The sequence below is a fragment of the Prionailurus bengalensis genome, chromosome C1 (assembly GCF_016509475.1).
Source record: "Prionailurus bengalensis isolate Pbe53 chromosome C1, Fcat_Pben_1.1_paternal_pri, whole genome shotgun sequence".
NCBI classification, from domain to species: Eukaryota; Metazoa; Chordata; class Mammalia; order Carnivora; family Felidae; genus Prionailurus; species Prionailurus bengalensis.
The window spans coordinates 30164490-30179846 of record NC_057345.1 but is presented as its reverse complement, the minus strand read 5'-3'; the positions used below and the strand labels follow the sequence as shown (position 1 = coordinate 30179846).

The following is a 15357-nucleotide window of genomic DNA, read 5'->3' as shown; positions in this document are numbered from 1 at the left end:
AAAGGCCATTCTTTAACTACTACACAAGCCAACCAATCCTCCCTGGCAGGCAGAGAAGATTCACCACGTTTGAGAGGCTGGCCCAAATTCTTATACTCCCTGATGTTGTTCTCCTTGGGGAGCTCTTAACAGTCATCTCCATCTCAGGAACCTTCATCTCCCCTGTACTCCTCTGACCTAAGCATGAACACTTACTCCTTTCATTCCCCTTCAGCTTAAGATTTTACCAAAAGAAGGTAACAAATGGAATTAAAACCAAAAATTTTAACTAGCTCAGTAGATATGGCTGTTCTGAGACCACAGGTCTTGGCCGATTGTTATAGATCTCTGTAGATCAACTTCTTCCCTGGACACTGACCTACCACCATGGGACAAAGACGCTTCCCTACCTGGCAACGCCCATGTTTAATAAGCTCTAGAAATCAAGCTCTGGAGAAAAACTCCTTTTGCTACTCTAAGGCCTACATTATAGGTCCTCATTTTCTGTCCTAGGAACTGTCTCTTCTCTGGATAAAACACTAAACAAACATGTCTAGTCCCTTTTGAGGAGATTCTAAAACCCAGCCATGGTGGTCTTACCCTACGGCCCCAAAGGGCAACCATACTGTAACAGCCTAACAACACTGGGTGCAGTGAGAGTGTCTATCAGTTTCCTTATAGAAACTTACCCTACCTCCCAGCCAGAAGTATTTAGTGGGAACGGGGCTGACACTTGCAACAGTGAGCGAGCAAGCATGTCACTGATTACACTGATTCTGTAACAATACTTCAGTGCAGCAGTATTCCCTATTCCTGTCCTCCTTTCAGGACTTTTCATGGCTCCCAAGGCTGCCCTACCCTTGTTTTGGTGTGACTACCCAATGTAAGGCCACTCCCATGACAGCCACTGCTATGCTCCTCTTCCAGGAACAAGTAACTACCCTGGAAAAAGAAGAGATGAAACAAACTACCCTTCAAATATGAAGTAAAATAGTGCTTTAATTATTAAAAGATCACTAATGGGCTTTTTAAAAAGTCTATAAATCTTAAATGTAATGTTTTACTGGGGAAATGGTTATAGCAGCCTCCCATAAATTATTTGAATTAATAAACATTATCACAGTATTAAGAAGGCAAGGTAAACAAATAGCTTAAGTATTTTATTTGTTTGCAACTAAGCTTGTTAACACTATATAATGAAAATGTACAAAGAATAATGTTGCAGTTTTTGGTTAGATTTAAGTCAAAGACATTCATTAATAAGGAATCTTCGAATATGAATATTCCAGAATTTCTCTAAGCCATCTGATCAGAACGACTGTCTCTGAATATTACCTTACTTTGGAAGGTACTGGCGTACATTTGAATTAAACTCAGAATTTTTCAAAATAAGCCCTAATTAATAAAACTATTCTATATTCAAACTAAAACAATTTTAATAGAACTCTCCTTTCCAGAAACAATGATAAAGGAAACAAGGCATTTTGTAAAATGTGGTCCTGAACAAGTCACAGTAAAAAATAAATGTATACTTAACTTCCACCTCCTCAAAACAGAGGCTACTTTCTGTTCCTCGGTCTCGGAACAAGGTGAAGAACAGTCTGTAAGCAACTTTGGGCAGGGGGTTGCCAAAACAAAGCTCAAGCAGTTGAACGTGGTCACCTCCTAAAAAGAATTTGGGGGAACCTGACCAAAGGATCCTAATTGTTTGTAATAACCGATTCAAAGGCGAAGCGGCTCCTCCCAAGTAGCAGTGCCATCAGGGGCTGGCCCAGCCCCGCGCTCACCTGTGTCGTGCTCCCAAGAAAACCCTGATGCTCCTGCTCCAGGGGAGACTTTTTCTTTTTAGAGGTTCAGTGTCCAGGGAGCTCTCTGTGTGAATGAGGTGAGCACAGACTCCATGTGGGTATTTTAAGGCTTGGAGTCAATATTTTTCAACACGGCTGGGCAGAGTCCACATGTCAAACGGCCCGTCTCCAGTTTGTCCTAATTCCTCACCACGCATTTGTAGACCTAGGACCACAGACCTTTGCTATGTCATCATAATCACATCTAATGTCCATCCTAACTTATGATTCATATTCTGTGCCTGGAAACAGTCCCTGTATTTAACAATAATACCTACACATAAAACAATCCACCATTACAACTTATATGGTCACAAAACATTAATGATCTTCTGTAGACCAAGCAAATGTTTTTAACCATAATTGTCGTGCATCAAATTCACAGCCAGAATCCCCAAGATCAAAAAAATTTGCACAATACAAATAATAACTTAAAATACACACACACACACACACACACACACTCTCACACACACTCACACACACACTTCTTACAGAACTGTGCTTGGGGAATCTCCATTTGCTGAGTGCCAGTGAGGGCATATTTTGCTAAACTGCTGCTCCAGGTATTTTTGTTTGGAAAATCTATCACAGTAGGGCACAGCTGTTTATTGGATGAGCAGAAAAGAAAGATATGCTTGTGGCAACCAGAAAGTTTTAAGGTCTTTCAAGTTGTATAAAATGGACCTGCAGAAACGTTTAAGTGTTCTCAGGATGCAAAGTTGGAGCTGAAATGTGATACCAAACCAGTTGCAAAAAGTGTACAGCAGCCATCTCTTGAGGTCAAACCTGGTACCCAGATATGCAAGAAAGCTTCAGGACACATCTATAAATTAGGAATAAAAACAAAAGAGTTTAAGAAAACTAAAAATATAGTGTCATGCTTTTTAAAAATATTAACCAATGGGAAATGTGATAAACGGCACGAAGACACAAGTCAACACTTAAAAGGTCCTAAGTTTTCCAGAATTTAAGAAACCTGACTCAGCTTCAGTTTAGATATACAGCTATTTATTACTTTATGCTTTGAGTAACCAGTAGTTCCAAGATGTCTAGAATTAAGAAATTCTGACCACACACTTGATAAGCTACCTTAAGGAACTAACTTCCATAAATTAACAATTCAAACTATCTTTCTGCAGGAAAAGCCAGGTAACACACAGATTGGCATTGCAGTGAGACTACCTAGGTTTCAATCCTGGCTGAACTACTAGCTTTATGAGCTTGAACAAATTATTTAACCTCTTTAAGTGTTATCCTTACCTATAAAATGGGGCTAATGACAGTTCCTCCCTTACTGTATATTAAATAAACTCCATGAGGATTTAAAGGGCTTTACACAGTGCTAGACATTTTCTTTTTTAATGTTAGTTAATATTTAGCTTCACAGGGGTTTTGCTCTCAGGAGACAAGGTATTCAGTATCAAGATCTTGCTCCTGGAAGTCTTGGAAAATTCAAAGAAAAACTTGACAATACTTACAGCTTGTTGGCCTTGTCCCATATCGTCGCATAATCTGATCATGTGTGAATTTCACAAAAGATTCATATTGTTCTGTAAGGGGAAAGACAGTATATACTATAACAATAAATTCTCCCCTGGTTTTTCAAGAATCAAATGTCAGGATCACAGCTAGCTTCCCAGTTTAAGTTATCTACTCTCAGACTCTCCTTTGTAACAGCCACTTAGGTGTTCCTGTTAGATCCCAGAGCCAAATCTCTGGCTCCTACATTTGGTCACTAATCATCTATAATAGTCCGACTCTTGATTTCAACTCAGGTCATGATCTCAGTTTGTGAGATAGAGTCCCATGTCAGGCTCCACACTGACCGCATGGAGACTGCTTGGGATTCTCTCTGCTCCTCTGCTGCTTATGCATGTGCTCTCTCAAAAATATAAAATAAACTTTAAAAAATTAATTAATTTAATTAAAAAAATAAAGGGGAACTCCATGAACAGAGAAGTGACTCAGAGTCAACTGAACGATTTGGGGGTGAGGGCAGAAGAGAAATGATATATTGGAGCTGCTTCTAATATACATTATTAGTATGTTAAAGGATCGAAGAAGTTCAACTATAAAGAAACCCATTTAACTTTGTTGTTAAACCAACAGTTGGTTTAACAGTTCTCAATATAAGGCAGAGTTTCTAACATTCTGAGGAACCATGTGGTATAGGTCACCAGATTAGGAAATAATACTGTTACAGGAAGAAGTTGTTGCCTAAAACCTCTCTGATCACAACATTGTCCCCTTTCACTACATGGGTATTACTTTGTATTCCTGATTCAGATCTTCCTTTCACAAAAGGCTCTACTTGTTGACATCACTATCAACTCCTTTGTTCTAACCTGAGCTGTGCTTTCCAAACTTCACTCTAATGGACCTCGGAATCACAGGATGTCTGACTTCCCACATCCACCAAGTGACTCCCACCAGAAGTCTGAATATACGGACTATACTCCACTCCTCCCAACCACCTATAAGGAGGTTAACCCAAATAATCTACTTAGCACCTTTATTTACATGGAAAATTTTCATAAGAAAAGCTTAGTTTATCTCATTTCAGAAATATAAATGAAAAGCCTTTCCATAAAAGTATAAATGAAATGTTTAGAATCACCAGAGAGTAACAATATTCACAACTCATTAAACCTTCTTACATGAGGTCCAGCTCTTTTTCTAAGTTACCATTTAACTAAACCTTATTTACTGAACCCTATTAACAATGGCATAGCCGCTACCTCAGCCTACCTGCTAGTTTGGTATTGAGGATTTGCTCATACTCCTCCCGAATTTTATCTTCGTAGTCTTTTAAGAGACGCTCACATATTATTCCAACTTGTCGGAGGGTAAAGGTGGGCTGGTCCTTCTTCATCCAGGAGGTACCTGGCCAAAAGACAAACCTAGTTTTGTTTCTTTTTTGTAAGATTTTAAGTAATCTCTACACCCAATGTGAAGCTCAAACTCAACCCCGAGAATAAAAGTTGCATGCTCTACCGACTGATCCAGCTGGGTGCCCCAAGACAAATCCAGTCTCAACAGTACACTCTAGTTCTAAGGCTCAGAATTAGTAACTTTATGCAAACAGTCCTAAGGTACAAAAACTGTTTAGAAAAACGTTATTTTTCACAACTCTACATGGAATATTTTCATAAAATTCTCTGAACTTCTGCCATTAGTTTTACAAAGTAAGGCCAAAGGTAAATTGAGAAGCAGGAGGAACAATGTAAGCCCATATTCAATGCTCACTTGGTAAAGAACAAGAACGAAAAGTTGATATAAAGCCTCTACTCTGGATTAGAGAAAACAGATTCACAGAGCTACCCAAACCCTTGGAGATTATCTAGACCTCTGTTTAAGTGAGGCAGTGCATCATAATTACCTATAGAATTTACAAAAAGATACACGTTCTGATTTAATTCTGGGTTAGGGCCTGGCTACCTTTTAAGTTCTACAGGTGACTCTGAAAAGAAATGGCTAGGAGTCTGATGCTTAGGAGACCAAGTGACTTGCCCACTATGAAAAAATGTTAGCAAAATCACTGATATATGAATGAAGGAGACAGTTAAGCACTACATATCTCATCCTTGATCCCTTTTGAATCTAGGAAGAGAAGAGTGAAATGTTCTTAAGATGGAGTTAGAAACCAAAACATCCACTGGAATGCTAGAAAACATGGAAATTGGGTTCCTGATCCTGGGAAAAACAGCAGCTCCTTTGGTAGCCCAGTTATGAGTTTTGCCTAGAATCAGTTTCTTCAGCCCACTTAATCTATGAGCCATTTAACACTCTGACACAAGTCGTTTTTACTTAAATCAAAACCAAAATTTCTTCTCTACAAATGAAACCTGACCAAAAGTTCTACCCAGGCATCACTGTATTGTTTTCCTGCACCCATAACATATTCTATTACTTCAAAATTCTATTACTAAAATCTCAAAAGAAAATTAAAGACAGACCTGCTAACTATTACCACTGAAAGGTCTACCACTCATGGGGCACCTGGGTAGCTCAGTCCATTGAACGTCCAACTTTGGTTCAAGTCATGATCTTGGGGTTTGTGGGTTTGAGCCCCACGTCAGGTTCTGTGCTGACAGCTCAGAGCCTGAGCCTACTTCAGATTCTGTGTCTCCCTCTCTCTCTGCCCCTCCCCGGCTTGCACCCTCTCTGTCTCTCTCAAAAATAATTAAACATTAAAAAAAAAGAAAAAGAAAATTCTGCCACTCATGAATGTACAAGAGCAATTTAAAAGGGTGTTCTGAGAACCTTTGGGTTATAAGACAAAAATTATTTGAGGTGAAATTCACATAAAATGAACCATTTTAAAGTGAACAATTCAGTGTCATTTAGTAACAATTTTGGGACAACATTTATCTAGTTTCAAACTATTTCCACCACACGAAAGAAACACCCCTTACCTATTAAGCTTTTCCCCTCTTATTCCTCTCTCTCCCTAGGTCCTGGTCAACACAATTTGTGTTCTGTAAGGAGACGATTTTTAATAAAGGTAATCTTTAACTCTCAGAACTATTAAAAAGTAGAATACTTTGTGAGGAAAAACTCCTTTACTGTTAAAAGGACAGAGTTGGGGCGCCTGGGTGGCACAGTCGGTTAAGCGTCCGATTTCAGCCAGGTCACGATCTCACAGTCCGTGAGTTTGAGCCCCGCGTCAGGCTCTGGGCTGATGGCTCAGAGCCTGGAGCCTGTTTCCGATTCTGTGTCTCCCTCTCTCTCTGCCCCTCCCCCGTTCATGCTCTGTCTCTCTCTGTCCCAAAAATAAATAAACGTTGAAAAAAAAAAATTAAAAAAAAAAAAAAAAAAAAAAAAAAAAGGACACAGTTTACCACCAATGGAGATGTTTGAACACTAGCCTGTTAACTATTTGCAGGGATATGGCAGGCAAGACTGATGGTTGAACTATGTGACCATGAAGATTCTCCAACCCTGAGATTCTATTTTTGAGCACATCCTCTCTGACCACCTGTCAATGTTATAGGGCAGTGCTGTCACACAAACTTGTGCAGCGATGGAAATGTCCCATAGTTGTGCTAATACTAGAACTACATGTGGCTACTCGGCAATTGAAATGTGGCTACTGCATCCAAGAAACTACATGATAAAATTTTATTAAATTTTAATTAACTAAAATCTAAACAGCCACATGTGGCTAATGTAATGACTATGATATTAGACACTGCAGTTACAGAGGGTACTTCTGCACTGGGTGGATGAAAGAAGCCAAATCAAATCAACCTAAGGTTTTTTTCCAATTTCATGACTCTATGGTTTCAAAACTATTTATAAGTAGTAATATAGTGCATACATTGTACCAATTTTATTGCTTTAGATGAAATCAATTCTGGATTAGGAAACCATCATTTGAAGTAGCATTTACCGTTTTTTTTTTCCCATTTACAAACTCTTAAATGGTCTGTCCACATTAATACTCGCTTACCTGGAGAACTAGGTGCTGTGAGTGCTGTAGAATGAGGCTGACTTTCCGAAGTACAAGCTTCACTCTGATTAAGAACAACTTCTAATTGTCTCCACCTCTGATAACGACTATATTCTTGTTTTATGTTCTGAAAAATTTGTTCTAAGAAAAAAGAAACACACTTTTTGAGCATTCACTTTATTGTGCCATTTCTTCAAACTTCTTGTCTCTTCCCCCATGTTATTAATATTAGCAAGAAAAATGTCGATACTGAATAAAGTACTCCTCCTAGAACTCCCACAGTATGCCCTCTTACTGCTATTTTAACAATACACAGAAGAGCAGCTATTTTAGCATAAGCCTCCCAGATAGTTCCCTTTGCTTGTCTTCCTGTGACAGTGAAGACCAGATCTGCTGTTTGCTGTAGGATTAACGAGTACAACTTACAGCAAAATAAAAAAAAACTCATCCTTCACCTAACAAGGAGCTACTTTTCATCTCCATTAAGCTGCACAATTTTACAAACTAGCATATTAGGGGGATTCTCTTACACAGGCCTTCTAAAAATGAAACTCTTGCCCCAATTGGGACTCAAGATCTTTGGGTGAGAGGACACCAGAAATCCCAGACACAGACCATGGGAAGACCTGAGATGTACTATTTGGAATTGATGATCAGGGCTTAGAAAAGAACTTTCTGATCCTAGGAGGCAATATTTGATAGGATTCAGATTACTGTTCTGAGTCAAAGCAGTCCTGAACCAAATTTGCTAATGCTATTGAAGGGAATCCAGGACACACAAATTCACTTTCAAGTACATTCCTAGAGACAACAAAGAGTCTGGAAGGAGGTGGTTTTCAAGTTTTTCGTTTTTGTGGTAGAATATGTATCCACTTTCCAGATAACAAAGCCTCTTTATCAAACACAAAACCCAGAAAATCATATCGCCACCCTACTCATGTTATTCTAATGTATACTCTGCTATAATTTTATTTTTTAAATGAGATTAAGTGTTAATAATGCCATTTTGCTTCTTCCTAGCTATGTGACTATGACCTTGGAAAAGTCATTCAGGATCTTTAGCCTAGTTCTTCAATATAAATGTTAAATGCCTACCTGATAAAGTTTTGAAAATCAAAATCAAAGATTTTAATAATCTTCTAATAACAAGTGACAGTACATACAGCCCAGGAATTGACACAAACTTAAAGTAGCTCTACATGCGGCTAAATTCACTAACCCTCAGCCTAAACACACAATGTAGGATTAGCAAAACTTTCCTTTAAAAATGCTATGAAGTTCATATTTTAAAGTCCCCTGAATTTATTAAGATTTCACTTCATCTTTAGAACGTATTATTCTCCAGCATATACTTGCCAGATTCAATACAAGGATGTAAGGAACTGTGAAGACTTGAAACAAGAAAGGACAAGTATGAGGACAATGCTCATGAGAACAGAAGGTCTTTGATAAACCTCTAAGTGCCTCCTGTATGGCAAAGTGAAGAAATGGAAAGATACAACTTTTAGGCTGGTTAAAGGACTAGCATATCCAAGAATTGAAACACGGCATGCAGAGAAGAAAAATAAGGAAGTAGATGTGATTTTCTCTCCAAGGCGGCCACTTAAAAAAAAAAGAAAATGCAAACTTCTTTTTAACAGCGGATGGTTAACTTTAGGGACATCTGGGTGGCTTAGTCAGTTAAGCATCAGACTGCTGATTTTGGCTCAGGTCATGATGTCACAGTTCATGAGATCGAGCCTGCAGCGGGCTGTGTTGACAGCACAGGGCCTGCTTGGGATTTTCTCTCTCTCTCTCTCTCTCTCTCTCAAAATACATAAACATTAAAAAAAAAAAACAACAGTGGATAGTTAACTTTAATTCTTGCCTCCTATTATTATTTGAGGTTATGCTTCCAAGTTATATCAGACTAAGCCCATCCTCAAAATTCTACAGTGATTCCTAGCTGCTACAGACCAAAATCCAAACTCTTATCATGGAATTCCATGCCTTCCCAGACTTGGCCCCAAGTTATGTTTCCAGTTCCATCTCCCACTATAACCCAGTTGCATTACATTATCCTTAATTTGTACGTTTTCTGGCCTTTGCTCAGTTTCCCTTTGTTTGAAATGTGGGTATCTTTCTTTTCCCAACATTATTCAAGACCCAGCTGAGGGGCGCCTGGGTGGCTCAGTCGGTTGAGCGTCCAACCTCAGCTCAGGTCATGATCTCAAGGCTTGCGGGTTCAAGTCCCCACTGGACTCTGTGCTGAGAGCTCAGAGCCTGGAGCCTGCCTGCTTCGGATTCTGTGTCCCTCTCTCTGTTCCTCCCCCGCTCATGCTCGGTCTCTCTCTCAAAAATGAGTAAACATTAAAAAAAAAAAAAAAAAAAAGACCCAGCTAAAATGCTACCTCAATCTGAATATTTACTCTCCAACTCTCAAGTCTTGATCAATTAATTGCTCTGCACCTAGACTCACTCCATGTTTACAGGTTAGCAACACCCTCCTATGTCTGGTATCCACCTAGCTCATTTAAGCAATAAAAGACTTAATTTTATGTGCCTTTTCCACAAAAAGTGCTATGACACTTATCTTTTCTTTTTTTTTTTTTTAATTTTTTTTTTCAATGTTTATTTATTTTTGGGACAGAGAGAGACAGAGCATGAACGGGGGAGGGGCAGAGAGAGAGGGAGACACAGAATCGGAAACAGGCTCCAGGCTCTGAGCCATCAGCCCAGAGCCTGACGCGGGGCTCGAACTCCCGGACCGCGAGATCGTGACCTGGCTGAAGTCGGACGCTTAACCGACTGTGCCACCCAGGCGCCCCTTATCTTTTCTTTAAAGTGAAGCAGGAGTGCCTGGGTGGCTCAGTCAGTTAAGGGTCCAACTCTTGGTTTTGGCTCAGGTCATGATCTCACAGTTCTTGAGTTCAAGCCCCACATCAGGCTTCATGCTGACAGTGAGGAGCCTGCTTGGGATTCTCTCTCCCTCTCTCTCTCTGCCCCTCCCTCACTTGCTGTCTCTCTCTCTCTCTCTCTCTCAAAATAAATAAATAAAAACTTAAAATTTCCTCCCCCCATTCTTCCTTTTCAGTCCAGAAGGCATCTTTCACTTAAGCCAAAGCATCATATAATCAATCATTCATACTTTCTTTCATGACAGAACCATACTCCAATGAGCATTAAGGAATTTAACTGATCTTTGCAAATAAATATTTTAAGTAAGATATTTTAATATAAGTTGCCAAGAAGGTAGTTTGCATGATCTATGCAAAAACTAAAATTTAAGATAAAAATGGACTCCCATTACTGCACTCTGCAACACTGAAGCTTCCAAAGGCATTCCATAATCATTTACTAAACAGTTGCTGTAATGTGAACTACAGGAGAATTAGTCTAAAGGGTAGTATTAGAAGAAATAAGATATTTGCATAAAATCCATGAAGACAGGGCAAGTATTAATTATATTTTGCAGAAGAGAGATCCAGAAATTAATTCTATTTTGCAGAAGAGAAATCCAGACTATTCTTGGTGTCTGTAGGAACAGCAGAACAAAAAATATCACTTCAAGTGGGCATTTTTGTCCCCTGATTTTGAAGGACTCTTCACAAAAAAACTTTTGCAAACATTATCTCCTTCAGTACATAGGGCTTTCCAAATAGTAAGTGATCAGGGAATTTAAAGTGTAACAGAGTTCCTTGTGGGGCAAGGACAGTCAGGTAATGGATGGAAGACTTAAAACGGAGCAAAAGCATAGTTTGGAAGAAAAAAATGTGTTGAAGTCTAGGTAAGACATAGCTGATAAATCCTTTGAATGCCAGGATAAAGAAAAGGTGAACGTGAGAGAGATGCAGTGTCTAGGAGAGCTTGCCTGGCAACTGCAGGAATCTTGTGAGAGGATGAGGGCCTGAAATCTGCATTATGGAGATGCAGAGGAAAAAGGAAATAAAGCCCAAAGGCATCGGTAACTGAAAAGGGGTAAGGAAAGAATGACATTAAGGCGGTCCTAAGGTTTTGCTCATGCTTGAGGAATAGAAAAACACACACAAAGAAATAACTTTGCTCAAGTCCAGTTCTGAGGACCCTCCCCCATCTCCGGGAGCCCTTTAAAACTGCTACATATTAATTCTGATGCACTTTCCCCTCTATTCCTGCACAACGGTTGGGGGGGGGGGCGGGGGAGGAGAGGGGTTGTCCTAACTTTACAGTCACACTAGCTCTTCCCTTTCCCTGGCCAATGTGGAATCCTGACTGAAAGAGAGCCTCTGTTACGGATAGTTGAATTCCTGCTTCTGGAATCTCTGTATGTTTAAGGATTCTCAAACAAATTCTAGCTAACGACCTACCGATTTCAAGCCATATATGGTACAAGACAATAGCCATACAATTAGAAAAAACACGGCCAGTCCCTTAGAAATAGGTTCCAATCGGATTCCATGACTTCTGCGACGGCCTCCGGTCCCTAAAGACTTCAGGAAATCAGGTCTCCCTCCAAGCTACAGTACAGTGAACAGCACGCACTCAGGCCCCTTCCCAGGAACCCGCCCCCAACCCCCACCCTCAAGGCCGGCTTCGTGAGGAGAATCCCATTTTCCATGGCCCACTGGATCTGCTGGGCGGCTCTGTGCAGGCCCGGGCAGCGAAGGCAGGAGGGGCTTCGCGCACGGGAAGGGCCCGGAGCGGCCAGGGATATCCCCATCTTCCTCTGCCCACCCCTCTAGTCTCTCCAGCCCCAGGAAAACCGAAAACGGACACTGTGGCCCCACCACCCCTCCCGGATGTCTCCCATCCCCGGAAGCGACAAGGCCCAGCGCACCCCAGTTCCCGTTTCCGAGGGCAAAGAGGGGGTCTGTGGGTGAATGAGCCCAGCGCCCAGAGCCGCCCCCCCCCCCCCAAAATGCCTGGGCCTGGCTTCCTGCCAAGCCCGCAGCGCAGGTTACCCGGTGTTGGAAGGCGCCGCTCGCTCCCGGGCGGGGCGGGCTGCTGCAGAGTCGGCGGTGGGGTCTGCGTCTGGAGCAGCGGCGGCGGCTCGGCGTCCGGGGGCCTGAGGCCCGGAGTGGGGCCGGGCAGAGGGGCGCAGCGCCTCCGCTTCGGGGAACCAGGGCTCAGCAGCGCCGCCTCGAACTCCATGGGCCGCTTCAACGTCGCCCCGCACGCCATGCCGCCGAGGGGCCAGGGACCAGGAGCGGACGCGGAGGCAACTGCAGGCCAACCTCCGGCTCCTCAGCAGTGCTCGCAAGCCAAGCCGGCTCCAATGGCGCCTTCAGCACCCGGCAGCGGCGCTGGCCCCGCCTCCTGTGACGTCACGGGCCCTGGCCACCGCCCGGCAGAGGGGGAAAAGCCGGAAGAGGTCCGCTCTGGGAGGCCCGTCAGCCACGTTCCGGCCCCCGGCGCCTCCCGCTGAGGAAATGGAACAGTCTGGGCGGAGAGCCGGGTCGCCAAGCAACCTCGGGAAGGCCCCCGCCCCCGCCTCCGCCCCTCGCGGGGTCCCATCATCCCCCACCCCCACCCGGCGTCCCCCCACAGTTCCTCGAGCCGTCGCGGCGGGGTGGCCCCTTAGCTCTTCGCACCTGCGCGGCAGGGGCGTGGGGGAGGGGAGAGCTCGGAGTGGCCGGTGAGAGGGCGCGGGGGTCGGGTGTCTCCGAGTCCGGTAAACGTCCTTCTACTTAAACCTATCTAGGCCGCTCTAGTCCCCATAATGGAAGAGAGGGGCCTTCTGAAAGGTCTTCAAGGGCATTCCCGAGTCCAGGAAGTCTTCACTTAAGCATGACTTGAGACCTGAGGATGGACGTTAGGAAGTCCACCAATCCCATGAGATTGTGTACAAAATTGTGTGTGTGTGTGTGTGTGTTTTGGAATACGTGACCCATATCTTCAGCTCATCAAAGGGGTCTGCTACTCAAAATAGTTAAAAACAAACAAAACCCATTGGCTTAAATCATCCTAGAATGGTGTCAGAGTATTAAGAACTTAAGCTGGTTACTCATTTGCCAGTCTCTCCGCATCTGACCTGGCAGCTCGGTGCTTCCTCAGGGCCATGAGAATTCTTTACAGCAGTGGCAGCTGTAAAGTGCTTTTGATAAATTCTGGAAAGGCACATAGATAACAAGAGGGTTTCGCTTTCAGAAACTGAATATGCTTATGTATTACTGGGAAGCAGGTCAAATGCTTTCAACTGTTCACCAAAGAAGCTCTGATCCAAAAAAGGTTAAAACCTTCCTATAAATATTCATATACATTAAATAATGGCCATACCTCCTGTCTGCTTCAACATAGCCTGGGGTTTTCCAGAAAATGGTCCCAAGTTTCAGATACTCTTTTCTAACAGGCCAGCCAGATGCCAGATCAATGTGCCCCAAAATTTGAGTTGGAAAATATGGGCATGCTACCTCAGTCCCATTCGTTGTCCTTATTCTGTTGCTTTTCTCAAGATCCAAACATAGGCTAAGTGGTTTTTTTTTTAATTTATCTTTGACAAATAGCAGAAATACTTCTAAGATGACTGAGCATAACAGATGTTATATTTTATCCCATCTCTTTCTCTAAAGACATAAGGAAGGTTTACCATAAGCTAGAAAACTAGAAATAAAACATTAGGGCCAAACTAAAAAGAGATCGCAATCAGCCTGAAGTTAAACATGTCTGTGACTGAATTTGAAACTTAGTTCTGAGCTTCCTGCCTGCCAGGGCAAAAATGAAAACATAGTACATGGCATCTAAAAGGAATTAGTGCATCAGAGAAGACAGACCATAGATTTTTTTGCCATAGCTAAATATTCTTTTTTTTTTTTTTTTTTTTAAAGTCAACTTCACCTCCAGTGTGAAGCCCCTTGCGGGGCTCAAGCTCACCACCCTGAGATCAAGATCTGAGCTGAGATCCAGAGCTAGACGTTCAAACAACAGCCACCCAGACACCCCTAAAAATTCTAATTCTGAAGGTAGTTGCTCATTCGACCTTATTGGGAACCAGTGAATGATATAATAAAGTAATCAAGATTTGAACAATAAATGCAAAAGCAAGATTCAAACAGACATTTCTTGTTATGCCAAATAAAAGCCAAGGACATAAAAACAACCTAGTGATGGTTATTTTTTAAGGGGCTTGTCTAATGTGTCCTAGTAAATTGTTTTCTGTGGTCTAAACTGGTCCAAAGTTAGAGCTTAGAATGTTTAAAAAGTGTGTCCCCTGAGTCATCATTAACAGCACTTTTTCTAGCTAGGGTTTTGCTGAATGCTTTGATAATCAGTCTCTTCTCTGTGATCCTTTAAAACTTTGAGCGTGCCTTGTAAGATTAGTGTTTTAAAACAGGAAGTTATAATTTGTTTACATATTTGTGCATCAAAACTATAAATTCCTTGAGAATAATAAGCAGGCCTCATTCATCTGTGTTTCCCCACCCCAGCACAGTGTTTAAATACAGTAGGGGTAGGCACAGAATAAATATTGGTCGAATGAATAAATGGTAATTATTTCGGGGCTGTTCTGTCTGTCCCTGAAAGTTGATAGTCCACCTTGCTGAATGAGGGTGGATTCAGATGATTCAGAAACCAAACAAGTAGGTGGTATATCCTATTATAAGTTGCAGTTGACAGTGGCCCAAACAGAGAGATATCCTTGAGGGACGCAGATGGGGTACTCTGACGGCCACCCAGTGTGGTGTCTCATGAGGTCACCACAGTCCAGGTCTACATTGCTTTGCATATCCAGTCACTTGACCAGTCATACACATGCACACACATACACACACATTACTAATTACCAGCACTATGCTATCATGGTGGAGGCTTCTATGATATGAAAAGAGACACGGTTCCTAGGGCTTCCAGCCTGTTGGAGATGGCAGACATTACTCAAATCATCACAACAACAAATATATAATCACAAAGTGTGACAAGGATTATGAAGGAAAAGGAGAGAATATCATGAGAGAGTACATCGGACATCTTAACCAATCTTGGAGAGTAATGAAGACTTCCCTGAAGAAGGGATATTTGAGCTAGGAATCAACTAAGCAAAGACAGGTTGGGAACATCCAAAGCTGAAGGAACAGCATATCCAATATCTTGTTATAAAAAAGACCATGATGTATTTGAAGA

The 15357-nt window shown here is 42.0% G+C and overlaps 1 protein-coding gene and 1 long non-coding RNA gene across 2 annotated transcripts; one reads left to right on the top strand and one right to left on the bottom strand.

The window, feature by feature from the left end:
• Window positions 1-1118: 1118 nt before the first annotated feature.
• AKIRIN1 (akirin 1) lies at window positions 1119-12675 on the bottom strand. The gene is made up of 5 exons (XM_043574552.1): window positions 12201-12675; window positions 7282-7422; window positions 4578-4712; window positions 3308-3379; window positions 1119-2652 (listed from the first exon to the last, which is right to left on the bottom strand). The coding sequence occupies exons 1-5, from the start codon at window positions 12418-12420 to the stop codon at window positions 2642-2644; spliced, it is 579 nt and encodes a 192-aa protein (XP_043430487.1). The 5' UTR covers window positions 12421-12675; the 3' UTR covers window positions 1119-2641.
• Window positions 12676-12775: 100 nt separating this feature from the next.
• Window positions 12776-14292, top strand: LOC122480322. The gene is made up of 2 exons (XR_006296553.1): window positions 12776-12874; window positions 14064-14292. It is a non-coding gene; the product is annotated as an uncharacterized LOC122480322 (long non-coding RNA).
• Window positions 14293-15357: the final 1065 nt, after the last annotated feature.